Below are 26,480 nucleotides of genomic sequence, written 5' to 3'. Positions count from 1 at the left end.
TGGCAAAAAAGGCAAATTCAATCCTAGGTTGTATCAAAGGGGCTATAGTGTCGAAATCGCAGGAGGTCATAGCCCCTCTCTATACTGCCTTGGTCAGACCGCACCTGGAGTATTGTGTGCAATTCTGGAGGCCTCACTTCAAAAAGGATGTGGACAAAATCGAGAGGGTGCAGAGGAGAGCGACGAGGATGATCAGGGGTCTGGAGACTGAGCCCTATGAGGAAAGGCTGAGGGCCTTGGGAATGTTTAGTTTGGAGAAGAGGAGATTGAGGGGGGACATGATTGCTCTCTTTAAGTATTTGAAAGGCTGTCATTTGGAGGAGGGCAGGGAGCTGTTCCAGTTGGCAGCAGAGGGTAGGACCCGAAGCAATGGGCTTAAATTACATGCACAAAGGTACCGGCTGGATATTAGGAAGAACTTTTTCATGGTCAGAGTAGTTCAAAAGTGGAATCAGCTGCCTAGGGATGCGGTGAGCTCCCCTGCACTGACAGTTTTCAAGAAGAGGCTGGATGAATATTTGTCAGAGATGCTTTAGGCTGATACTGCACTGGGCAGGGGGTTGGACTAGATGGTCTGTATGGCCCTTTCCAACTCTATGATTCTGTGATTCTGCCCTTGCCATTTCAGCAAGGCAGGACATTCCACCTTGTGTGCTTCCAGATAAGTCTTCAGCTCCAGCAACTGAACTCAAGAGCCCTGGATTGGCCCAAGGCCAGAACCTGATACCAACAGTAGTTCGTGCATGCACAGGAGAGCATACTAAATAAAACAAACAGTAAATATCACCAAATGATATCCATCATTTTAATATTTTAAAAAATACAAATATGACATTTAAAAAAGAGTCCCATTTTCAACGCATATTTCCAACATTTTTAACTATCCTGCAAAAAACCACTTTATAACTCAAATGACAGCTCAGGCTCAGAGGATGTTAACAGGATGAAGAAGGTCTGTGTTTCTTAGAACAGCATCTACAAGAAGGAGATTGGGTTTATTTCGTTGTTGCTTCAGAATGTGCCTGTTAAACTTATGAAACAGTAAGGCGGCTGATAAAACGCTTCATCACCTTTCTTTACACTTAAGCAAGCTGCAATGGACTGGGCTCTTTTTAAGTGCACACACACAATCCGACACTTTCCCCTCTAAGTTGAAATGACAAATTCATTTCTCCTGTAATCTTACAAAATTACAGTTACAAATCTAAAAAGAAAAATGAGGACAGACAACACAAAACTCTAAAGATTTGCAATGTGTAGTAAAGACCACTCCAATTAAAGGGAAGATTGCTAGAACATCAGACTTTAAAAAAGCAATTAGCGCTGTCATCAGAGGCAGCTCTCCCGCTCTGAACAATCTTGAGCAATTAATTCCCCCCCCCTTTGCGTTCTCTGCGAGAAAGCCCTGACTCCAGCATTCTCGTAGGATATGAATTGTCCCAGACAGACACACACAATGCAGATTAACTCAGCTGGAAGACAATTAGACTGGCAAACAAAGATTTAATGTGTCAGCCTGTGCAAACTGTTACTCTTCGCCTTGGAGTGAGATTTACTAATGCGATGGGCTGGTTTGAAAGACACACATCCGTTTAGTTGCATCTGCAAGGCCAGACATTCAGAAAAGCATCAGAAAGATTAAGATGATTGATCTCCAGCGTGGTGCTCAAGGGTGCCATGGTGCCCGTTAACGTATTTCTTGGAGGCCATCCCCTTCTTCCACCTAAATCAAAAAGCCAATCCAGGCTCTCATTGGACAAAGAAGGACTTCAGAAGACCCCAGATGGGAGTCTGCAGGGAGGACCCATTTGGAAACAGCTACTCCATCACAAGAGGAACTTAACGTGGAACCTCCCATCATTCTGTGACTGGCTGCATGGCAGACATTTTGTGATCAGCTGCGCCACATCGATGGCAGCTATATTGTGGTGGTGCTCACTGCCTGTTTTCAAAATTCAAATGTGCCCAGAGACTCTACAAAGATGTAGCTGCATAAACAAGCAAAGCAGGAGACTGCAAGATTCCCCACATCTCCCCTCACGACTGATTTGAGGGTTTCAATACTGAAGTGTAGCTTCAAAACTGTTTTATTGAAGAGACTGACCCATCAGATTTCAGAGTACATGACGGTACAGTCCTAGGATGGCAAGCCAACTTTTGCCCGGGAGCAGCTAAAGCCACCCTCGAGTGGTGGTGCACCATGGTCAGTTGAGTCACCCCATAGGATCCTTCTGTGCCTGTCATGGATGGGGGCTGGATACTGTAGATCCGTTCTGCTTTCCTCTAGAGTGGAAGGCTTCTTGTCTCAGAAGATAGCATTGCTGTTAGTGGAGCAGATCCACTGGATCCAACCCACAACTTACTATTCTAGTGGAAAATGCGTAGGTTGGAATGTTTTTGCTCTTTGGAATCAATCCCCTAAGAACCAAGTGCAATGTAGGCTTAAGAGAAAGTAAGCCAACATTTGGGTGATGTAGACACCACACAACTTTTTCAGCGTTGCCTGAAGGTGTTTGTTTAAGCAACTGAAATACTGAGGTGTAGGTGATATAAGACATGGGGGACGGAAAGACTCAGGTAGTTCAGAAGGTGTCTCAGAGGGATTTCACATGCTCAGCTTTGCTTATTTTGTACATTGGCTTTTGCCAGCATATTAAATTCCATTGGCGTTACTATGTTAGCAAAGCACATACTGGATCACTTAAGCATTTGGCTCCCTAACCAAGTTGTCTTAAAGGGAATGCAATATGTTAGCAACTTTCAGAATTACTAATATCTTCCATGCTTTTTCCAAGGCTCCTAAAGCAAGACAGTCCAGTGATGGTTGCCGAAACCCCAGAAGGCTACAATTTAAACAACAATAAAATGTTCGGAGAATCTGGTAATTAGAGATGGTCGAAGACAACCATTCAAATTAGCACCCCCAACTTTGGAGTAATTAGCACTCTCATTTTCTGCCCCCAAATCCTGCAGAGATTCAATTCCTCAACGAGAGAAATGTTCTTTCCGACAAAGCTACAGAAAATAAGATTTACTTAACAGGAAAATAAGCATGAGGTCGATAGAACTCTTAGGATCCACCAAAGCATAAGCAGAACTTCCTTTTATTGATCGTATTAGGTGGAAGAGTCCCTGATTTTGCCCATTCATATTTGCATGACAAAGCTAATTATAATAAAACGGCACTTTCCAGAAAACAAAGGCAGGCCAGCACAAACCCATAGCCTGTAGATCTTCAAGGCAAACAGACAATATAAAAGGAGTGATGAAACCAGTGGTGAACGGATTGAAGGAGACATGTGCAATGAAGACAGATTGAATCACAGTGTGGTTTAAAAGCATCCTTGAATGCAAAAAAAAGAGGCCTCCTCATGAACAGATGCAAAATTCTTAATAATAATTACACGGGCAGTGTTAAAATAACAGTTCCAAAAAGAAGAGCAGTTGGATACTTGTTGGGAGTCCACAGGGTGCTGTTAACACTGACCAACCCATTATATTTTGCTCAAATTATTTCCCTACTTTTGAAACATTAACTAATACTGCTTCTGACAGTTCCATTTTGTAGAACCACTTACAAGCTAAGAATTCTATTTGGCTCTGCTCTCGTGAGATGCAGGGAAAAACAATAGACCCAGAAAGGATTGTAGGGATGCCACATTTTCATGATAACAACTGGAGAACATTTCGGATGCGCTCCTGTTTCTCTGCAAAGCTGGAATCCTCGGTTTCGGAAACATCGTATTCCTTCATGAGAGCTTCTGCTTTCTGCACAGTTACACTCCGTGCACTGCCCTGGAGCCCCTCCAGGTACCGCAGCAAAACGGAAAAATATTTGTCAGGCACCTTTAAGACAAAAGCGGGAGAAAGTGAAAGATCTTGGCGGACAGCGCATCAGAATTGCTGGGGGACGAGACAGCCGCAGTGCTGATAAGTAGATATTTTACAGTCCCCCTTTCCCCCGGCTGAACAAGAAATTCTGTGGAGTCTTCTGTACCCTTCTGGAAAGAAAAAGATTTAGGTACCCATGGTATGTTTCAGACTTTCTATGTTCTCAATGAAGGCCATTGTAAGGAGGTTGAGGAGAAACAGCTATCAGCTTGTTGTTTTGCATATATACATAAAACAGCTACATACATATGAGTGCACTGCACACACACACACACACGCACAGATGCACACACTGTGTCTGGTGGTATCTTGAAATCTTCAGCATCCTGTTTCAGGCAATTATTCCTCCAACAGTAGCTGAAGTCCTCAGGAATTATGCTGCCATTACATTGGAGGGGCCATAGCTCAGTGGCAGAGCCTCTGCTTTGCACGCAGAAAGTCCCAGGTTCAATCCCCAGCATCTCCATGGGAAAGGAAGAGATATTAGACAATGAGGAATACCTCTATCTGAAAGTTGCTGCCAGTAGGAGCAGGCAAGGCTGACCTTGACAGATGAAGAGTTTGACTCAGTAGAAAGCAACTTTGTGTGTTTCTGGGTGATACAACTGAGTTTTGGTGAAACTGAGTGGAATTTAGGGGTCATCCCTGGCCCCAAGAGAGAAAGCAAAGCCAGGCCTTTGATTGTGCTACTAAATAAATGCCATTTAATATCACACATAGAGGAAAGGAAAAGCCCGCTGCTTTAACCAACACTTTTAAACTTTTTCCTCTGATCCTCTTAGCAAAGCTCGGGAGGGACCTCTTTTCTCCAGTTTAATGTCTCTGCATTTTTCACCCTTTCTGGCCCGACATTTAATACAGAGCTGCTTCATACATTTTGACAGCTGCATGTAGGCAATGGAGAAATGTTTTTTGCTCATATATAATTGTTTGGAGGTCTTTCATTCATAAGGTCACCATAGGTCGGAGGCATTTTGATGGCACCTCTCTCTCTCTCTCTCTCCCCCCCCTCCCCCCGTACTTTCTCCAGAATGGGATACATAGGTTCCCCTGGACTATGGTTGTTGGGGGTTTTCCGGTCTGTATTGCCGTGGTCCAAGACCACGGCAATACAGCCCGGAAAACCCCCAACAACCATCGTTCTCCGGCCGTGAAAGCCTTCGACAATACATCTTCCCCTGGACTCTGGTACAAATCTCCACTGCACCATGAAGATCACTGGGTGACGATGCCAGTCCCCAGCAGGGTTGAGATACAATAGAGTGGCCTGCATTTACAATCCTGTGATCCTTTTGGAGGACGGATGAGACACCAATATAATAAATACCCACAATACAGATTCTACAAAAACTCACATTGGACTCCAAAGCCCTTTCTTGTGAAGCCTTTGGGCAAGTTGGCATTTGGCTGCTCACTTTCTTTTGCTTCCTATGCTTGGGGCTCCTGAAGAAAGCCCAGCTGAGCCAGCTTTCCCTCAGTGGCAATCTTTCCTGGTAAACCCAATTATCAATCTGTTATCTACTGCTATGGTGACAGGAAGCCCCTTGGAGGCAGGTGTAATGTTTTGACTTTGCACCAGGCACAAAACCACTAACAAAAGGTGGCTTCCATTTCAGCAGAAGGAAATGAAGAATAAACTCACTCCATGTTGGTAAAATAATGGGTTCTGTTTTGTAACATATGAAAAAGAGGACAGTAAGAAGGCTGTACCTCCTTGGCTTCTGCTCCAAGGGAAAAGAAAAAGGAAAAAGAAAACATCTGGACGTACCTTATCTTTATTGTACATGTGCAAAAGTAGCCACGTTTGCCTTGTCTTCTGAAACTTCCAGGCTTTGGGGTTTTCAGACCAGCTGCAGTGAAAAGTTTAAATGAAAATTACAAGTCAACCACATTTGGCAGGATAAAGCAAACAACCTAAACTTTGAGTATAACTTTTTAAAAGGACCTTGCTAAGGTATCATTAGTTTCGGTTCCAAAACTCCTTAGAATATTCCACCCTGATCCCACTATGTCAGATTCAAAGGGTCCCAAATCCCAACACAGCGGGCTCAGCGCTCCCTGGTTCGAAATGAATGCAGCCCTTGAAGGAAGCAACCAATAGCAGGCAAAACCATCATTTGTCTCATATAGAGGCAGGAGCTGGGAGAATTCATTCCAAACGGCACGATAGTTTGTTCATCAAATGGTAGTGCTCAAATTGGACCTGGAACAGAGCACAGCAGGATGCTCTTAAGCTCACCCGACTACTGCAGGATTACGAGTCACCCACACGTTGGGAACATGCAAAGGGAGGGTCTGCATGTGCATTCCCTCCCCAGGTTTATGAGTTAATGCCAGTTGCTAGAAATGTACCAAACAGAAAATGATATTTTTCTTCTTATATGGCTGAATACTCAGAGCAACGAGATCCATTACTGACCATTTGAGATCTTTATTAACAGTAACCCCCCCTCCCCAAGTTAAACTTTACAGTGGAACAGTCACATAGGGGGTGGGAGGATGGACCCCAAACACCCAATGAGAACAACAGAAGCTTTTGGTGTCAACAGAATCTCTTCTTTAGACTAGATGTTGAGCAAAAAAAAAAAAGCCACAAAGAGATTTGGGGTGGGGGGAGATGCAGGTGGAGAGGATGTAACAGCACCTCAAGTCTGCACTCAGTAAGACTCATCGGGAGAACATACAGTGCAGATGACTGTTAGGAGCAAAAATTTGCAGGTGGCACTAGAGGTGGTTGAGATGCAAGAGCTGATCAAGCCATGGTTCTTTTAGGATTACTATTAACTGCTGCTGGCATTGATTGGCTGAGAGTTATGGACAATATTCATCCCTTTGATGGAACCTGAGATTTCTTTTCTGCATCCAGCATGGCTATCTCCTTCCATCTTTGTCTGCTAAGGCTATTACAATCTATAGGCTGGGGATCTTCCACAACACCTACCAACATCTGTCCCTTCCCTGGTTTATTCCCCCTGCCTTAAAATCCAGCCTTTAAAAAGAGTTCTGGCAAACTTGATTGCTTGATCAGTACTGTATGACGCTTTTGATGATAACAATAAAAGTATTGTCCTATTGCTTTTGGATTTTTGGGCAATGGATCAACCTGCAATTTATTGTCTGCTTTATTGGAAAATATTGGAAAAAGCCCTCTGCATATTGCATTAGAAATTTAAATATATTTTAATATATTAATTAACATTTCAAGGTAGATTTGTAATATTTTGTGGAGCTTTCGGCACCAGGCAGATCTAACTATACAATTTTTTTTCCTTGGCAAGGAAATAAGAAATCCAAGGGAGGTCTACAAGAATGATAATATATAGTGCAAACACTGTCAAGTCTGACACATCGGAAGAGACCTTAGATTAAATCTATATTGCCCTAGCAGATAAATTGCTCAGTGCAGTCAGAAATTCTAGCCAGGAGGGCTTTATGGGAATAGCTTCACTACCTTCTCTATGTATTTTAAAAATCAGTTTCCTTTTCTAGTGTCAAAGGTCCCTAAAACCATCAGAAAATTGGTTAACAGGGCTGTATTTCCCTCCAGAGCATTGCAGAATAAAACTAGGGAAGATCCATCTTCAATATTAACGATACTGCCACAGAGAAAAGAAAGCAAGCACACATAATACAATACAAAAAAATAAGCTTCAGCATTCTAAGGCCGCTACAATACCAACTGAGTTCACATATCAAGTGTGTTGGTAGCTCAGCTGTGGAATATAGTGAGAAAATAATCCTGTTGCAAAAATGAAACAAAGTTCCCCCACTGGGCCCGTGAAAGCCCTTATGTGCGTTGCCCTAAAATACATGTTTGGATCTTTGCAGACCCCATCCTGGGTCATGTCATTGCTAACCTTGATTTTATTTATTTTCTTCATTTACACCTCACCTTTGTCCCCAATGGGAACCCAAAGCAGTGTATATCAGTCTCCTCCGTTTTAGCCTCACTACAACCCTGAGAGTTAAGTTAAACTGAGTGTGTGTTAGTGGCGTGGGTCACCAAGCAAGCTTATGTGTCAGAGCAGGGATTTGAACCTGGGCCTCCCAGATCATACACTGATGCTCTAACCACCACATCATGCAAACTCATTCATTTCATTTCAGTGCAGATGCTCAGAACGAAGGTGAACATCATACTGGCTAAAATTTTGAACTCCTGTAGCGTTCTCATGGGTTGATAAAGGGGGTGAAATGAAACATTCTAGGTTCCACTCCCACCCCCTCCCTCCCAGCACAAGACTCCAGTCATTGCTGGGTTTAAAGCCACAGAGTGTTCTTACTCACCAGCTTTACTATTCTACAAAAACCATGGCATAGATTTAAAAAGCAAAGGGGAGGATACTGGGATTGGACCAGCAGCCCCTACCTGCCCCATGCATCAGAACCTAAGAAGTGTCCTGCTGGATCAGACCAGTGGTCCATTGACTTCAGTATCTTGTTTCACACAGTGGCCGACCAGTTGCCCTTCAGTACCAATGAATGGGGTGTAGGTGTAAAGGCCTAGGCCTTCCCCTGAGGTTGCCTCCTAGCATTGGGATTCCACGGTTGACTGCCTTTGTATATGGAAGTTCTCTTTAGTTACCACAAGTAGCTGGACATTATGGTCAAAGAACACTTCCCCAGGATAAACCCTTCTTGACCTGGATGGCCCAGGCTAGCCCAATGTTCTCAGATCTTGGAAGCTAAGCAGCGTTTGCCCTAGTTAGAACTTGGATGGGAGACCACAAAGGAAGTCCAGGTTGCTATGAAGAGGCAGGCAATGGCAAACCATCTCTGTTCACCCATTGCCTTGAAAACTAGGGTTGCCTTAAGTTAGCTGCAACTTCATGGCACTTTAAACACACAGCATGAACCAAAGAACTGTATGGCCAGTCTACACACTCAGAAAGTGGACACACACAGATGAGATCTACACCCCTTTTGAAATGATCAGTCCTATGTCCACTGGTTTTTGATACCCAGAGCAAATGGCACAGTTTCCCCCATCACACACAAGCTCTATGCAGTTAGGCACATATCTGAACAGAGCTAGACTTTTAAAATCAGAACGGTTGCTATTTTGCCCTGTAGTGAACATGCTGTACCCCAGATGTGCTTATCGGTATATCCAGATGTTCACATTATCTTACACTTCATTCTGGTCAGCATGAGGGAGCTGAGGTTGGCCCTGACTGTGTCACACCACAACATGCAAGAGGGAAGCCACCAGTTTCTCCTTGCCTCCCACGAAGTGCATCGTGGGGGCAGCAGCAGAAGGGGAAAGGGCCCCCAACTGCTGGCACGAGTATCATTCAGGCATGCGGGATCGTTTACAAAATGGGCAGCTAATCCCTTCTCATGTATACATTTTTTTAAAAAATGGTCACGAGATGGGTATGTTACCAGCCTTGCGGGGTGGGGGAGGCAGAGTAACATCTCATTTTCTTCTTCCCCCACAATACCACAACGACACGAACTGTCTGATACTTGCATTAAAATATTCTCAGTTGGGAGCAGATCTGAGCTTGGCTAAAGCTGACAGCTTATTTTGGATGTTTCTAATGGATTGGACGGTTTCTGGTTGGTTTAACTCTTTTGCGGTGCAGGCTTTCCTCCCCACCCCTCCTTTCTTTCTGGCCTCATTTGAGCTTGGAGAGGAGAATGAATCTTAGAAAAGAAGAATCTCCTCATTAATACAACCCCCAAACAAAAACAATCTGCTGATTCCACGCATTTTGCATCTGAGAGGGGCTCTTTCAGTCCTATATCGTTCCTCATACGCTCATTTCTAAAGGAAAGCATTTTTTCAAAGGCAAGAAATTTACAATGAGTTGGATCCAACAATTGATCTGCAAAAGGTGCCTGGCAGATTCAGATTTTGGCCAGCCGTCTCTTCCGATCCTGGGAAAGGAGATGTGCCGAAATTCACCAGCAGACAAGTTAATGTGGAATGGTGCCCGTGGAGCTCCAATGTGTGAATTGCTCTTCCATTTTGGTCTCAACCAGCTGCACCTCTCTATATTGGCCAGCAGTTTGTTGGAAGAACTTGGCTTAAAAGATTGTTCAGCTGAACAAAGTTTGGCTACTGAGTCTACTGCGTGCATGTGTGGTTCATGAAAGCTAGAGTACCCTCTCTCTTGGGATATCTCTAGCGGTTCCACGTCTCTCTCACCTCTCTTCGTTCAAATGAAAAAAATGTGGGTTTGAGGAGGATTTGAGGAAAGAGAGAGATGCAGCACTACCAGAGATGTTCTGGAAGATTATACTCTAGAGCTCCTACAAATATGCTGTCTCTGTGTGTGTTTGTGTGTGGAGTAAAGACAGCCTAACCCTGCCAAATATGGGACCTTAAATCAACTCTGAGGGGGGCTGATTAAAGTAGGTTACTTGGACATATATGATTTCTATATGATTTCTTTTTCAAGACTACTTATATTTCAAGGTGAATTACACTGCAACGGTCTTACAATCCACAGCAAGGATATCCAATACAACAGGCAAATGCAGACACCACTGGCAGAAGATATAATTTACAAATGTCATTTTTGACAACACATGACCTGAGGAGTTCAGAAGGCAGAGCAGAACCAAATTATTATAAGCTTCTGAAGCGCATTTGTTGTGAAAGAAATGCACCGTACAAGCAGGAGCGTAGCGAGAAGAACAGAAGAGCGAACCAACTGGAGGCCTGAATCTCAGAGAAGAAGTTTGTTTTGATGTGTCGCTAGGATGCTGGAGGCCTTGGCACATTTCACTGGAAATGTATATATTGTTTGCTCAATGTGCATGATCTATTTTAAGAGATTTGCAACTAGGCGGGGCATGTGGCTGGCACCAAACTCCACACTTAATCAGAAGCACTGTCCAATATGTACGAACAGATGTTTCTCATATAATTCTAGGTTGCATGTTCTTCCTGTAGGCCCCCTTCTATCCTAATGGATAGAATGACAAGTTTAATTTACAAAAGTAAGATAAAGCATTTCAGTTTCTATGAATCTGGAAGGTTCAGAATTGATTTGACAGAACTGTTTTTCAAAAGAAATAAATTAAAATTTCACAATTTGTGTCACTGCTGACGCCTACTTGATGCTGAAGATGATAAACATGTTGTTTATCACCTGAGTCTGAGAGTATATTCATGAATTAAAACATGGAAATACTTCCTTTTTATAAGTAGGTCTTTTATGTACCAACCCAAGCATTGGTTCAGAAATAATCTTGCAAGATGAGGTGTGCTTAGGACTACAGACTTAGAGTGCAATCCTAAACAGAATTACATGCTTCTAAGCTGACAAAGACAGTGGAGTTAGAAGCGTGTAACTCTGCTAAGGACTCTGCTCCTGCTTTGTATCCACACTTAAGGAATGCAATATAGGTACAGTAGCATATTTTTACTGGACCAACTACTGCTGGTGGAGGAATTCATGTAAGCTTCCAATTACCCAGAAGAGTTTTATCAGGCTCCAACAACTGGTGTCAAATTCTGTGCCTCTCAAAAAAATCTGTGCAGTCCTACACTGAAATAAAATAAAAATAAAATAACATAAAATAGACAAACCCATCTTTGCACAATGAAGAAAATCACCATACCCACATTGCATTTTTTTCATTTGTCAAGCAAAATGCCCCAAACATAGAACTTGACCCAAATTCTGTATGGTGTTGCTGCTACAATATGCACCTGGTCATTCAATTTCAAGGTACAAAGCAAGCAATACACCAGGAATCCAAAGGAAATTCTCCAAGAAGGGCCCAATACGAATCTGAGAATCGTATCAATGAACTAAAATATGGAAATATTTTTTAAACTGGGAAGGAAAATCCTATTTGTTCTAACTCTCATTTTTCTTTTGAGGTAGACCAACACAACCCCAAAATCACAACAATATCTATGTTTCTGACAGTGTAATCCTCAGTAGAGCGGCCAAAAGTGTTCAGGGAGCCGACTAGCCTGTACAGAGTTCAGCCGCCATAAGCTCAAGTTACGCTGATGGAACTCCCTGGTGCTGTTCCACCAGGCCGTTGCACTACCAGCAGGCCTTGGGTGTAAATCCCTGAGCCAGCATAGGAGTGAGAGGAGTCAGATCCTTAAGCTGCTCCAGGCTGAGTCATGCCCCCAAACAGTGGTGGAAATTTAAGCCATGAAAAAGGATGGCATAGCTTTTAGGCATGCCCCCCCCCAATGCAGAGCCTCATCCAAATGGCCTGGAGGGGCATAGGATGCCAACTAAAGCCATAACCAATCAGCTCATGCTCCAGTGGCCCGATCACGGCTCCCCACCCTACATAAACCCTGGCTAGGATGTCCATGAACTCAGAAAGGAGGGGGCGTGGCATGGGGTTCTGTTTGAGAGCTCTCTGCTGTGCTCACTTAGAGCGTGAGGCACCTTGGGGGCTGGAAAAGCACAGCGTGGGCACTTTGCAAAAATGGGCGAGCGCTTTGCACTTACACCCCTAGGGACAGCTAAGTCCAGAATGTTTTACTAATGTTTCTCATTGCAGACCACTAACAGGTACTCCTAAAGGCTCAGCTTGAAGGGTCAAGGATGCACAGAGAGATAAGAGGAAGCTAGAGAGCCAGGTGCCCCAGCTCGCTCATCCACATCCACATCCACCTCCCCATCCCCCCACATGAGGTCAGGCATCATCCCCCAAATAATGCTCTCCACAACAGAGGCTGGCAGCACGTGGGGGGGGGGGAGATGGCCTGACCCTGGACCTCTAGCTCCCACTGCCCATGTCTAACAAAGGGGGAAGCTCTGAGGAAGTGCACTTGACAGAGCTGCTTCTGATGGGGAGGGGCAGAGGTGGTTGCAGCTTAGAATGGAAGATTTGTATTCACCTACTGTGAAGCTTCCTTTCTCAGTGGTCCAGGAGTGGGGCAGTCCTTACTTCTGGGATATAGCTCCCCCTCTCCGAAGGCAGGGTCAGTCAGCTGATTTTGATCCCGGAGGTTGTGGGCGTGGAACCTAGGAGCAACCTAGGGCCGTCAGCTCTAATGCTTGCAGTCACTCTGAGCGAAACAGGGGTGGGGTAGGTGGTACGGCCTTTCTTTTCCCCTGCGAGCTCTGCACTTCCTGTGGCCTCGGCCTCCCCAAGTACTGGGATTACAGGCATTTGCTGCCATGCCCGGCTCATCTCTGGCAGTTTCTTCTTTACTGGGATCGCTGCACTCTGCAGAGCATTGCTGAAGACATCCTGCTTGGATGGCAGGGCCAGAAAGATTGGTGATTCCAGGGACAAGCCTCTCCCCTCCGGGATCAAAATCAGCTGACTGACCCTGCCTTCGGAGAGGAGGAGCTATATCCCAAAAGTCAGGACTGCCCCACTCCTAGGATGACCGGAGAATGGGGCTATGTGCAGACTTCCTTGACTGGATTTCCACCCTCCTCTCTGGGCATAGGACAGGGCACAGCTGTGTGTCAGGTGGGCCTAGAAGCTGGCTTTCCATATGTCCCCATTAAAGTGGCTAAGCAACTCCTGGATTCATTCCATCGTAGGATCAGAGCGCCATGTAGCAGCAGGAGCAAACCAAGCTGACATGGTCACCAAGCTCTTCCTCGCTAGATGGCTGTCATATGGATGCTGGAGAGCCTCCTGCCTCCCCCCATGGAGCTATGGACCCTCCCTAAAGTGCAGAGCAGCAGACCAGGCCTTACCATTGCTGCACATTTCTGTTTTCCTTCAGGCAGTTGGTGATCCAACAGGGAGACCTGGGAGCATGGCTGTCACAGCCCCCGGCATTCCTCCCAGACTGTATTTCCAGCCTGGCTCTAGGAGTGTTCTTCCTCAGGCAGCTCCGATCTGTGAGTTTGCCTTGCTTCCAAGAAAGCAGCACAAGGGATGGCTCAACCTGCATCCAAAAGGCTCCTGGGAGCAACACACAGTGGATGCTGCTGGAATTTCTATGGAGTCTGGAGACTCTGCTGCCTGCATCTGGCCAGGTTCACCTGTTGGTATATCTCCCTCCTGAAAATCCTTAGGGAGTGGACGAACACAGCTAAAGTTATGTGGACATCTGTATGCTCTCACTGCAGTACCCGTTAGGATTGCACACACACACCCTCTTTCTGGCACGGTCTTACTAATGACAAATAGAAGAAGTAGTAATTGTATTAAAATTCCTCCTGTATTTTATAGACATGGTTTTAGCTCTGGGGTTGGAAAGCCACAATGACTCCCTGGAGCTAACTGATTAACAATCATGTTCAGCTATTTTAAATTTTAATTTTATCTTTGGTTGACAAGCGTCAATGCTTCCCTAGAGCAAGGAACTGCTGGTATATTTCACTTGGTTGGGCTGTAACCGAAGCTTTTGTATTTCCCAAGAGTCAGTTAGAATGGTTAATTCTTTACAAAGATACAATATGAATTTGTTTAACAAGGAAATGTTAGTAAATCTCACCAGGTCAGCAAATTCTATTTTGGGGGGAAATTCTATCCTTACTGAATGCATTTAATGTACAGGGGGTTTGTGCCCACCCGCACACAGACCTAGTGCATGCTGAAAACACTGTTCTATGGAGACAGTCTAAGAAAAGGAGAGTATCTTGGAACGTTCCACCTCATTTGTCTCTACATTTGAGCTAGAATTCTAATGAATTCATTCCATATCGTCTTAAATTTCATCTCAGCATTTATTGTGAGATGTTTTATGTATGTTTTATGTAATATATTAATGGGGTGCTCTTTTTGATATTTTCATATCACTTTGGGCTGAAACATGTCTTTTTAAAAATTATTCTGTACACATGGCAAAGGAATGTACTGTTATACCTGTATGTTCGTGATTTTATTATGCATATATACAAGGTTTTGGTACTTGTACTGAAGATGTTTTTAATCTGACTTTTGCATTGCTAACTGATTTATTAAATTTTATATCAGTGTTTCTAATTTGTATTTTAGTTATATTCTATAATTTTAAATATTATCTTTTTTTATTCCAACCTCCTTGGTTACCCATGGTTTGCAGGTTTGTCCCCCTGCTTTGCCTTTTTGTTGTCCTCCTGACATATTGGTGGTATCATGGCCCAATGGTTCAGCACAACATCTAAAGTGACCAATGATAGTTTGCAATTGACCTCCAAGCCAAAACGAGAAACCACACCCTGAAGCGGGTTTGCAAACAGTGGTTTGTTCTACCTACCCATGAACCAGCAGGAAGAATGAATCAACAAACTACAGTTAGGCCCACCACTTCACCTCTAGAAGCTCCTGAGCTGATGGAGTAGGTGAATAATGAAACCAAACCAATCAGCTCTTTACTAGAGATGGGCATGAACAGAAAAAACCCGAACATGATGTTCGTTGTTCATTGCCATCCACAAACAGGGACTTACGAACAACCATGAACATGGCCCTGTTCACGAACATGTTCGTGGCTGGCTGTTTGTGGGGGCCAGCAGGCTCTCCTCCAACCATCATCCAAGTCAAGATCCCTACTGCACCACTTCCAGAAACCTGACCTGAGCAGGCACCAGGAAAGGTGCCAAGAACAAATAATAGCATGGCCCCAGAGCATGGCAGCAGCCCTGGAAGTTGAAGGGGTAGATCCCTATCCCACCACACACAAAGAAAATTCAAGCTCCAATGCACTTTCTCTATCAAAATGCCAACAGCAACTCTCTCCCTCTCCACTGTCTGCGAACTAAGCCAGAGCTGGGAGCCCCCCTCCCCGCTGTTCTTTGCTCCCTTGTAACAAATTTGGAGCTCCACACTTGAAAGGAAGACCTGCCTATTAAACTAAACTGGGCTTAGATTGGGGTTTCCAGGGCAACAGCAGGAGTTCAGACAGAGTTCAGACAATCCCTGCCTAAATTGCGAAGGGAATTGATTGCAGGTGCCAGACTGTCTGGCTTGACGAACAGCAACGAATGAGGCTTGCAACAACCACCTGTTCATTGAGAATGGGGCCTCACGAACAGCTTGTTCGCAAACAGCAGATTGGGCTGTTTGTGGCTTTTTTTTTTGTTCATATTGCTGTTCCTGCCCATCTCTACTCTTGACATGATTTGCTTGACAAAGTCAAATCAGGATTTTGCTTCTACATTGCAGTTAGTGCATACCATGTGCAATGTTTGGATTGATACTTTGTATGTACTGCCAACGAGTATACTGAGAGAATGTAGGTAGAGTCAGTGTGGCTCCATCAAAAGACCATTTGCTTTGCATGCAGAAGATACTAGATTCAATCCCTGACATCTCCAGTTAAAAGGGTCAGGTGATGTGAAAGTTCTCAGAGTAGGCAATATCAACCTAGATAGGCCAAGAATCTAGTTCAACAGGAGGTAGCTCAGTAGAGTATTTGCTTTGTATGCAGAAGGTCCCAGATTCAATCCTCAAACATCTCCAGTTTAAAGGAGAAGGTAGAAAATAATATGAAAGACCTCCACCTGAGATCCTCGAGGCCCAGTGCCAGTCAGAGAAGATGATACTGACCTTGATAGACAGAGGGTTTGACTGGCTATAAGGCAAATTTATGTTAATGCTTGTCCCTACCAGCATCGATAAAAGATCATGGGCACAGCTTAAGAATATGCTGCTTGTTTGGTCAAATAAGTATTTATAGCAATGAACTATTTCAGATTGTAACACAAAAATGTACATATTATTTGCACACTCTGCTAGGATTCAAAAGCTGTGCGGCCCAAGAATATTTTTGTCCGCGTAAATGGCAACGCATTACACACACAGAAATCCACTACTCAAAATGATAGGTGTCTCAAGAGCTATTGATGATATATGCTTTATTCAAAATGTTGGTGTGCGTTTTTCTCCCACAAGCCCAAACCAGGTAAACAGTTAAACGATGTCTATAAAATTAGAAAAATAAATAACAACAACAACAACACAAGTAGAAAATAAACTACGAAACACAGCCAGAATACAGGACAACCCAGATCAGCAATATAATCATTCATAAGCCCTTTGGGAAAAAAACATTTTGCATCTTTTCTGGAATGTGAGAAGACTTTCTGTAGAATGTCCCATGGCTGCCTGGTGCAGTGACAGCACAGAAAATATTTATTTATGTTACAACCTGCCCCTCTCTCCAATGGATTCTGCCCCTTGGTCTGCTATATCAAAATACCCAGGTGCTGAGGCTTAACAAGGTAGGGCTACCAGCTCCAGGTTAGGAAATTCCTGAAGATTTGGAGGGATGGAGACTAGGGAGGGCGGAGTTTGGGGAGACAAGGGACCTCAAGGGGGACACAATGCCATAAAGTCCACTTTCCAAAACAGCCATTTTCTACAAGGGAACTGATCCCTGTCACTTGGAGATCATTTGTGATCTCTACCCACCACCTGGAAGTTGGCAATCCTGTAACAAGAAGGTCTTCCCCTTCTTATGTTTCTTGATCTGTAAAGCTACAAATATCCGCAAACTGTATATCAGTAATTAAACTTAGTCAGATACTAGTTAATTCTCCTTTTTCCAATGCCTAAGGCACCTTTGAAGTTTAAAAGGGGACTGACTCTTCTTACACATGGGAACATCATGTCAAGTTTTCCGGATCGTTTCAGAGTTCCTTGCATTGTGCAACCATCAGTTCAACGTAATTACTACATATCCTGAAGCGTAATGAATTTACTAGGAAAATTTGCTAATGTAAGGGTTTATTTTGTTGAAAACGAGAACTATTACGAAGGGAAGTATTTAATACCTTTTTTTAAAAAAAATACTGCTTGGAAATTAAACAGCTATTTCACAGGGAAGAATCAGGCAGAGAAACATGAGCTTTGTGCTAAAATATTTAACACCTGTTACGTACTTTCACGCTCTACTGGAAGTGCTCGCAGCAGGATTGTAAGTTTCAATATTAAATCAGCTTTACAGCTGCTGCGTTTTATCTGAGGGCATTTAGGATTAGGGAGAACCATGGACTAGATAGAAGAAGAAATGAAAAAAGAGTGCTTGTTAACTGCATTGTTTTTGTTTTTAATACTGTGAGTCTCTAGACATTATGAAGGACTTCAAAAGGTTCAGCTCAAGGACGCTGGAGAGTTTCAGCTTACAGGCATCCTTCATACAAAGGCAGTAAGCTTGGAACAAGCTTGGAATGATAGTACGGTCAGGCTTTCTGCTGCTGCTTTTTCGTTAAATCAAACCTATTGAGCCCAGTCCGCCTGTGCCCCAAAGGCCTGACCTCACAGATGTATTTTCCTTCTCTGCACAAAACTGAGACCTGCTCTTAATCTGTCCCAAGCAGGTTCTCTGCTCTGTTTCTTTCCACTCACACCTGTGGCAAACTTAAATCCTGCTAATAATCTGCAAACTCACGCACCGACTCTTGGGGGGGGGGGAAGGTGGTGACACTGGGAAGATCTGTAATATGTCCTTACCACCAAGGGGCTGTTAATGCATGAAAAGGTCTCCTCTCCCCCACCCTCACAGTTCTTTGCTGGTGCAGAAGGTGCTGGGCACGAACACTAGCAGGGCTTTTTTCCAGCTGGAACACAGTGGAACAGAGTTCTGGCACCTCTTGAAAATGGTCACATGGCCGGTGGCCCCGGCCCCTGATCTCCAGACAGAGGGGAGTTTAGATTACCCTGCACACCATGTGGTGCGGAGGGCGATCTACACTCCCCTCTGTCTGGAGATCAGGGGGTGGGACCACCGGCCATGTGACCATTTTCGCTGAGGACGATCTAAACTTTAAAAAACTCCCCCCTTGTTCCAGCTGACCCAAAGTGATGTCATTGTGCGGTCCTGAGTTCCACCACCTCTTTTTCCAGGAAAAAAGCCCTGGACACTAGCACCAAGAGAAGTCAGGATTGGAACATTTCTTGGCAGAAGAAGATAGCTAATTCTTCTCCATGACCTCAAAGGCAGAGGGGACAAGAGCTCACCATATTCTGCAGGGCCAAACTGGGTCACTTCAGTCTTCAAAAGTATTGAATGGGGATGCTTCAATCACCTAATTCGGCTGCCAATACATTTCTTTATTCCTCTCTGTGCTGCTGGGAACAAGCCCTGCTGCAGGGCTTTGCCAAAAGACCACATGCTCGTGTATAAAAAAATGATATATTTTAAAAGCTTGTTTTAATGGTTTGGATTGTTTACCACCTATGACTATTAATTACTGACACCAAAGCCCAGCTAACTCTGAGACCACAGCAGGTGTTTTAACAGAGGATCAGAAACCTTTTTATTGTTATTATTATTGACTCTATTCAGTATTGCATTCTCTCTCTTCCTCCCCTCCTCAAAGACTGCTTTTGAACCAAAAGACTGGATAAATATTGTGACAGCCTAGCTTCACACAGACATTATGGCAGGGGAGCAGGGGCGCCAAACATCAATCACTCAGCATCTCTGGCATATTGTAAAATATGTGTCCAGATTTAAGCCCGCCAGAAAAGTGAGCTGGAGGCTTGGGGGTGGCCAGCGGGAAGGGGAGAGCACGTTGCAAATGTAAAGCAAAAATGTGCACTTCTGTTATTATAAAAATGGAACTGCTAATGAGGGTTAAGATGCAAAGTTTACTGCCTCACCATTGTGCATTTACCATTCATTTCAATGGAGTTTGGACAGGAAAATTTCTCAGTAGACGGTAACCTTTTGAGTTTTTCTCTTGAACACAACGCATACAAACATCCTGGTGGTTTCCATACAGGGATGGACTTGTCTGGTTTCCCTGTTACTGGTGCAGCAGCAGATAAAGTGCTGCAGCAATGGGCTTTCCACATGGCAGTTTCCCCCACACCCTACCCCAGTCTCCCTACTGTGGCCATCCCTTCTAACCCAGACCACTGGGGCTTTATCGGTTTTTAAAAAATAAATCGGCAATTGAATATTGATATAATGTTGTAACATTATGTGCCGTGGATTTTCTGAATTTGCAGCTTTTTTAAAAAAGCTGAGTCGGCCTTGGTTAATAATTGGATGGGAGACCTCCAACGAAAACCAGGGTTGCAGAGGCAGGCAATGGCAAATCACCTCTGTTAGTCTCTTGCCATGAAAACCCCACCAGGGGTCGCCATAAATCAGCTATGATGAGGGCAGGGTTTCATTTTTCCCAAGTATGTCTCTAGCTCCTTCTGTTGTGGAGATACGCCTTCACAGAAGGGACTAGAGACTTAATTTTCATTTAGTGAACATTGGGAATTAACAGCACTTGTTGCACATATTGTTATAACGAACAGCCACTATGGGGATGGAGCCAGGGAAAATGGCTGCTATGGGGACAGGAAAATCTGAACTTTCCTACCCACATGGCAGCCGTCTAGGGTTCATTGTTATCTTTCCCAAAAACCTCACAACAAAGGAGGGTTGTGAAAGACTGGAGAAAAGCTGGGGAAATCTCAGGAGGCACTCAAATTTACCTAGATGCTATAGGCAAGTAGGAAAAAAACCTGCATTCCCAACAGCATTGAACCTGGGGCAGAGAACCTGTGTGGAAATGGCCACTCACCAGACTCCGTATCACAAACATCTGCTTTTGAAACACACAGCAGTTTGCTGCACGATTCATGTTTTTTATTCTATTTATATCATTCATAGTCCGCCTTTCTCATTGAGACTCAAGGTGGATTACATAGAGTGAAATTAGCACAGTCAATATCAAGGACATTTCAATAAACAATGCCGTAGGATAAATAGATCCAAGTTTACAAAGACATAACATTAGCAAAAATCCAATACAAAGCTGAAGAAGTGCTGAAAGAGAGCACAAACAATTCTAGGACTGACATTAGACAAAACAGAACTACCCGGTAGGGTTATACTTAAAGCAACAGGTAGTACATAGGAGCACACACTTAAAGCAATAGACAGTACATACAGCAACATAGTGGTGAAGTCTATGGTCCCTAACTCGTTAGTGAAGCATCCCTTTGAGATCACGTCCCTATAATACAGCCCTCCTATATGTGTAAGAGGCCCTTTTGAATAATTCAGTTTTGCATTTGTTGCAGAAGACCAGGAGAGTGGGGGCTCTCCTGACTTCCTCAGCAGGTCGTTCCATCGGATAGGGGCCATCACAGAGAATGCACAGGTATGGGCAACTGTGGATTTCGCCCATGTACCGGGTAACACCTGCAGGAGACCCTGTTCAGATGAGTGAAGCTGCTGTAAAGGGACATAGGGAGAGAGTTGGTCCCACAGGTACGCTGAACCAAGCCTGTGAAGAGCCTTGTATATGATAGCTAGTACTCTGAACTGAGCATAATAACTGATAGGTAGCCAGTGGAGTGACTGCAGGATGGGAGTGAATGATATTCATGCTCCTGCTCACTCCTGAGAACAGCTGAGCCACAGCATCTTGTACCAACTGGAGGCTCCTAGTTAACTTAGATGGGAGATGTATGTATAGTGCATTACAACAGTCAAGTCTCGATGTTATCATAGCATGGGTCCAGGTGGCCAGGTAGGCCATGTTGGGGACTGTTACCCAGGAAACAAGCATCTTTGAGATGGGCAGAACTAGTTATCCAGTTCTTTTGGATCCTGGGCTGCTGAAAATTTTTTCAGGTAGTATCCCACTGATCTGTTCCACTGGTGGGGGTGCTTTTCTCCAGTGGGGGACGACTCTTTCTTCTGGAGGAAGGTGTTTTTGCTAGTAGAGTGGATCTGTTGGACCCAATCATTTCAACAACTTGAAAAAAACCCACTGGGATATGGGTCCATTTTGCAAATAGTAGGATGGATCCAACCATCCTTGAAGGAAATGTCCTACAAACGAAGGCGTCTTCTACAAACTTAAGCAGCCTTTCCACCCACAGAACAGCCATGTAAGTTAGAAGAAGGCACCAAACTTTTCTCAGTGGAGTGAGAGGATAGAGGTAGAATCCACTCCAGCATATTTAATCTCAGGCAGAAAATACCCTGAACTACTGCAATATCATTTAAAGCAGAAGATTTAATAGACATACTTACTTCAAGAACAAAATTCTGATGAGATCAGTAATAAAGTAAACTTTGCTAGATTCCAAAGTGTAGTAATAATAATAATAACAATAATAAGGCCAGTTTACAAGAAGCTCCCCAGTGTGAATCTTGAATTAAGAAAGGTCAGCAAAACCAGGAAAGCTTATGTTCTCAGAGGCAGAGAAAACAGACCGCAGGGGTTCTGAAATTTTGATAGAAGTGGATTGTTGGATACACCTGCTGAGACTCGGTTAGCTTTACATAATTAAGTCCAGATTTGTCTCCGCATGCATCTTTTGGAGTCTGCTGTATAAAACCATGGCCAGTTTTTTAAAAAAAATGTATTATATAAATGTAACAAAACAATTATTAGATTATTTTCCATGAGGCAAGCAACCAACTAACCAAACAAACAACAAAAGTCACCTGAGACGACACAGCCACTGGGATGGAACCCCATGCCAAAAGCAAGCCCATTCCAGACTTCAACACGCATTCCTCAAAATACAAACCCCAATACCCTTTATAGCAGTGACCTTCAATCCTTCCAGACCTGAGATTCACTTTTAATTACCAGGTGACAACATGGGACCTACTCAGCCTCAAGCACATTACCCTTGGCAGCAGGGGAGGGGGGTTGATCCTGTTAAAAAGATCCACCTGTACGGGGTGTGTGTGTACAATTCTTCTTCCTGTAGCAGCCCTACAATTCCCCTTCTTGTGTTGCACCTGGGGGTCGCCATCCCCAAGAGCAGCATTTCAGGGGGCATTTGGGGCTGCTTTGGGAGAGGGGAGGTGAACAATTTGTGCTTCTGTGCAAGCAATTTAGACCCCAAAGGAGGAAGAACAGGAGTGACTTCACTGGCGGGGATGGAGGCTCTCTACTGCAAGCCTGCACAAATAATTGGATGAGCTACTAGGGAGAGGGGGAAGATCAGGCCAGAGGGAAAGGAAGAAGGCCGGGGAGATCTTCCGCTGGTGTTAACAAAACTATCTCTGCCATTAGTCCTGCTAGTCATTTCTCAATGTATGTGCAAGAAGAGAGAGGAGACACAGTCAGAGGCAGAGAAAACAGTCCGCAGTGCCCTTGCTGTCTACGCATCAGCACTAACAATAAGGCCTTCCAAAACCCAGCCCCCAAATGGCAGCTCCATGGGATATCTTGACCCAACAGGTGGAGTTCTTCGATTGATCAAAGACCACACTGGCTGTAGGACTACTGTAAAACATGTATATATTCCTGTTTGCCAAATGACACAGGAAGCTAAGGAGGGGCAGTGGCTCAGTGGCAGAGCATCTGCTTGGCATGCAGAAGGTCCCAGGTTCAATTCCCGGCATCTTCAGCTAAAAGGATCACATAGTAGATGACATGAAAGACCTCTGCCTGAGACCCTGAAGAGATGCTGCCAGTCTGAGTAGACAATGCTGACTTTGATGGACCAGTGGTCAGATTCAGTATAAGGCAGGTTCATGTGTGCATCAGTGACAGATTCCCCAATCGGTCATTAGGATACTAAGCTACCACAGCTTTTTGTGCTGGGCTGTCCAAAGGGGTGGAGTCAATTTCCTGCCCCACTGGACTGCCCCTCTGGCATCAAGTGGCAGGGCTAGACACTGGAAGAGAAGAAGCAGCCACCCACCAGAAGCAGTGTGAGTCAGTTAAAGGGTCAAAGGGAGGGAAGAGAGCATGCATGTATGAAGGCATGAGTGGGTTTAAGTTCTCTCTGCACTACGGATTCGCTGCCTATCTTTTGAACTAGAGACTCTTGGCCTTAGTGTTTTCCACCTATAAAACGTTTTCTAAGCATGATTTTTATGCTATGAGTGAATTACTAGGAGGTATCAACACTAAGCCAGCAAACACTATGCCAGCAATAAATAAAAAAACAACCCAAGGGCATCTTGGGTGGGGGGACATAATTGTTTCTCATTTCAATGGCAAGGTGGTGGTAGAGGTTGGCATGCTGCCCTCTCCTGGTTCCCTCTAATCTCAGGGAGTCATTTAGAGGGCTAGACCCACAACTGGCACTGCAGGCTAAGGTACATCCTGTTGACTTCATTTGATTGATGTTTTTGCTCTTCTCCATCTTCTTAGTCACTGAAGCAAAAAACCCCAAACCAACACCCAAGCATATGCTTTGTCACATGGATGCCTCTGGATTGAACCAAACAAAACTAGCAAGCAAAACTTTGGGAGGCAATAGGTGGGCATTAAGCATCTTGTTTGCTTTTTGCCAGAAATTTCTCTGTGCATTTCCGTGTGCTCTCTTCTCGCAGATGAAGGCAATTTACAATTCAAAAACAATGGCCTGTGTTCAATTTAATAAACCGCAAAAGGAAAATGGGGATGAAGAAGGAAGAGGAAAACAAAGCAAGAATTTTCTTATCGCTACACTTCCTGGCTTCTTCCAGACTAGGGCCAGATTTAAATGCGATTGGTGACAAGGCAAAAGATTGTGTGATTCACACATTACAAAGGATATGGGTTGAGTCCAGGGCCCCCACCCTGGGTACCTGTGTAAGTCACACTCTACTTGCAGGCTCTCCTCAATTCATCCACATGCAGGGTTCAATTCATAGGATGTTGTGCATGGAGAAGAGGCTCCAGTTTCCCCACCAATACTGTTTTCTTGTCCCAAAATAGGCCATGGAGGGCAAAAGAATACACAGGGTTTTCTCCAATAGGCCATATAGCACTCCCCCAGGACCATGTATGGGTGGAAAAATGGACTGGTGGGAGCCTTAAACCCCTTCATTCACTCTACAGTCACAATCTGGATTGGGACCTGAGCATGCAGGAATTGAGAAGAACCCACAACTCATGAGTGACAGTTATAAGGGATGCTGGGTGAGTGCAGAGTCATACAGGCACCTGAGCATCAGATGAGCTAGATCCTCAATCTGTCTACAATCACAAGAACAAACTCTCTCAATGATAAGGAATCCTATCATATCGACCTTCTAATACTGCTTAATGGCAAAATATCCAAATGTGCCTTATCAAAAACTGTTCTAAGATCAAAATTCATTAGGGCGATAAAATAAGCTCAAAAGCAATTCTTTCAATAAGATTGGCAAGTTAGCAGAATATCTGTTCTTAGACTTCCAATTTATGTTCTTGAGCAGAAATCTATGAGAAACTCATTGGCTCTCTGGGTTCTGTTTTCATCAGGTCCTCCCATCCCAGTCCACCTAAACACCCACCTGATTTCCACATGTATTGAGGATTATGACACCAACAGAATCCCACAGGAAATATTTCCATGGGGAAAATACACAGGAAAATCAAACCGAAAACGCAAATAACAGCTAGTATAGAGAGACAAGGCACCATGCAACTGAGCATACCCAATTACTTCACCATTGTTACTTTTATCAAGGTTTTGTTTTATTCGGAGCTGCTGTGCAACATAGTTAAAGTAATTTTCTGAAAAACGAGATGGTTTCCTTTTTGACACAACCATACTGTGATTAATACATCTCTTTTACTGCAGGTATTCACACCCTTTCAATTACAAGGCGTTTTCACCATTGGAAGTCACTCCAAAGTGTTTCCTTCAACCGTGGAAACGTGTACAGAGCATCCTATTAAAGTTATGACTGATTTCCTGTTTAATGCTAGCTGAAAAGGATACTCCCTGCAAGTTGGCTTTTTGTCCCTGATGGCTCATTGCTTAAATGACTAAAGGCAAACTTGCATTAAAACAGGATTAGCAGTTATCCTGCCCCTTAAGAAAACCTTTGGAATGACAGAGATCCCTAGACTCCTTTAGAGTCCTCCGAAGACTTGTCAAACTACAGTTCCCAGGACCGTCTGGGGGAATACCATGAAATCTGAAGCGCTATAAAACTGACCTCAATTTATAGCATAGATACACCTTCCACGGTAATATTTTCTGAAAACCAGCCAAATGAAGGTTCAAATCTGCATGATTTCCTTTTTCTTCCATTTGTGTTTGAATTTTTGCCCACTCAAATGTTTGAGAATTATGGCCACTTCTCTGGGTCTGAATGCATTGCAGTTTGCGTGTGCTTTACGATCCAAGAGTTTTCAAGCTTACAACACAGATTCTCCCCTATCCCTCAACTTTTGGGACTGTGCAATCGTGTTCAATACAGCAGCATACCACCACCACCACCACATTAAATGAAAGCCCAAAGTTTTGTTTTTTGAGCAGAAACTGTTTTCTGCCCATTTTTCATCTGTAGCAAAGCAAACTGTATGTCTAGAAGCCTAGAATTCCAGTTAATCAATACAGATCTTTCCAAGGAGAGAGAGACAGACAGACAGACAGACAACTTTTTAAAAGGTAGAAATGCATGTATGCTGCCAAATATAAATGAAAAGTTGCAGAAATAATGAAGTCTCCCCAAATTACATAAAGATACAAGAATGCTGCCTCTGGACATGGAGGCTCCATTTAGTCTGTCCCTACTAACAGATGTGGATAGGTCTCCCATCCATGAACTCGTCCCATCCAAGTCACCAGAGATGTTGGCTATCATCACATGCTGTGGCAATGAATTCTATCTGTCAACTGTACATCATGTCTGAATGTGGCGCCACATGAAGAGCTGACTTCATACTGACTGAAGTTCAGCTTTGCCCACGGTCAAATTTATGGGACTTAAGCCCATGGTTTGTGCTGGTTCCCTTTGGTGAGCCTGCTGTTGTGCTTCTCAGCTGGACTACATTGCCTATGAATGGCACACCACCAGATTCAAAGGCAAC

General features: G+C 44.0%; 1 protein-coding gene across 3 annotated transcripts in view; it reads right to left on the bottom strand.

The window, feature by feature from the left end:
- Positions 1-791: 791 nt before the first annotated feature.
- C12H7orf50 (chromosome 12 C7orf50 homolog) overlaps positions 792-26,480 on the bottom strand; it is a 158,704-nt gene continuing 133,015 nt past the window's right edge. For all 3 annotated transcript variants that reach the window (XM_054992585.1, XM_054992584.1, XM_054992586.1), the window contains 2 exons: positions 5,660-5,741; positions 792-3,846 (listed from right to left, as the gene is read on the bottom strand). In XM_054992585.1, the coding sequence (XP_054848560.1) occupies positions 3,664-3,846; positions 5,660-5,741 (265 nt within the window). In that variant the 3' untranslated portion in view covers positions 792-3,663. The remainder of the gene's footprint in view (positions 3,847-5,659; positions 5,742-26,480) is intronic.

The sequence above is a fragment of the Eublepharis macularius genome, chromosome 12 (genome assembly GCF_028583425.1).
Source record: "Eublepharis macularius isolate TG4126 chromosome 12, MPM_Emac_v1.0, whole genome shotgun sequence".
NCBI lineage: Eukaryota > Metazoa > Chordata > Lepidosauria > Squamata > Eublepharidae > Eublepharis > Eublepharis macularius.
Note: the sequence above shows the minus strand (reverse complement) of the source record. Positions and strands in the feature narration are given on the sequence as shown.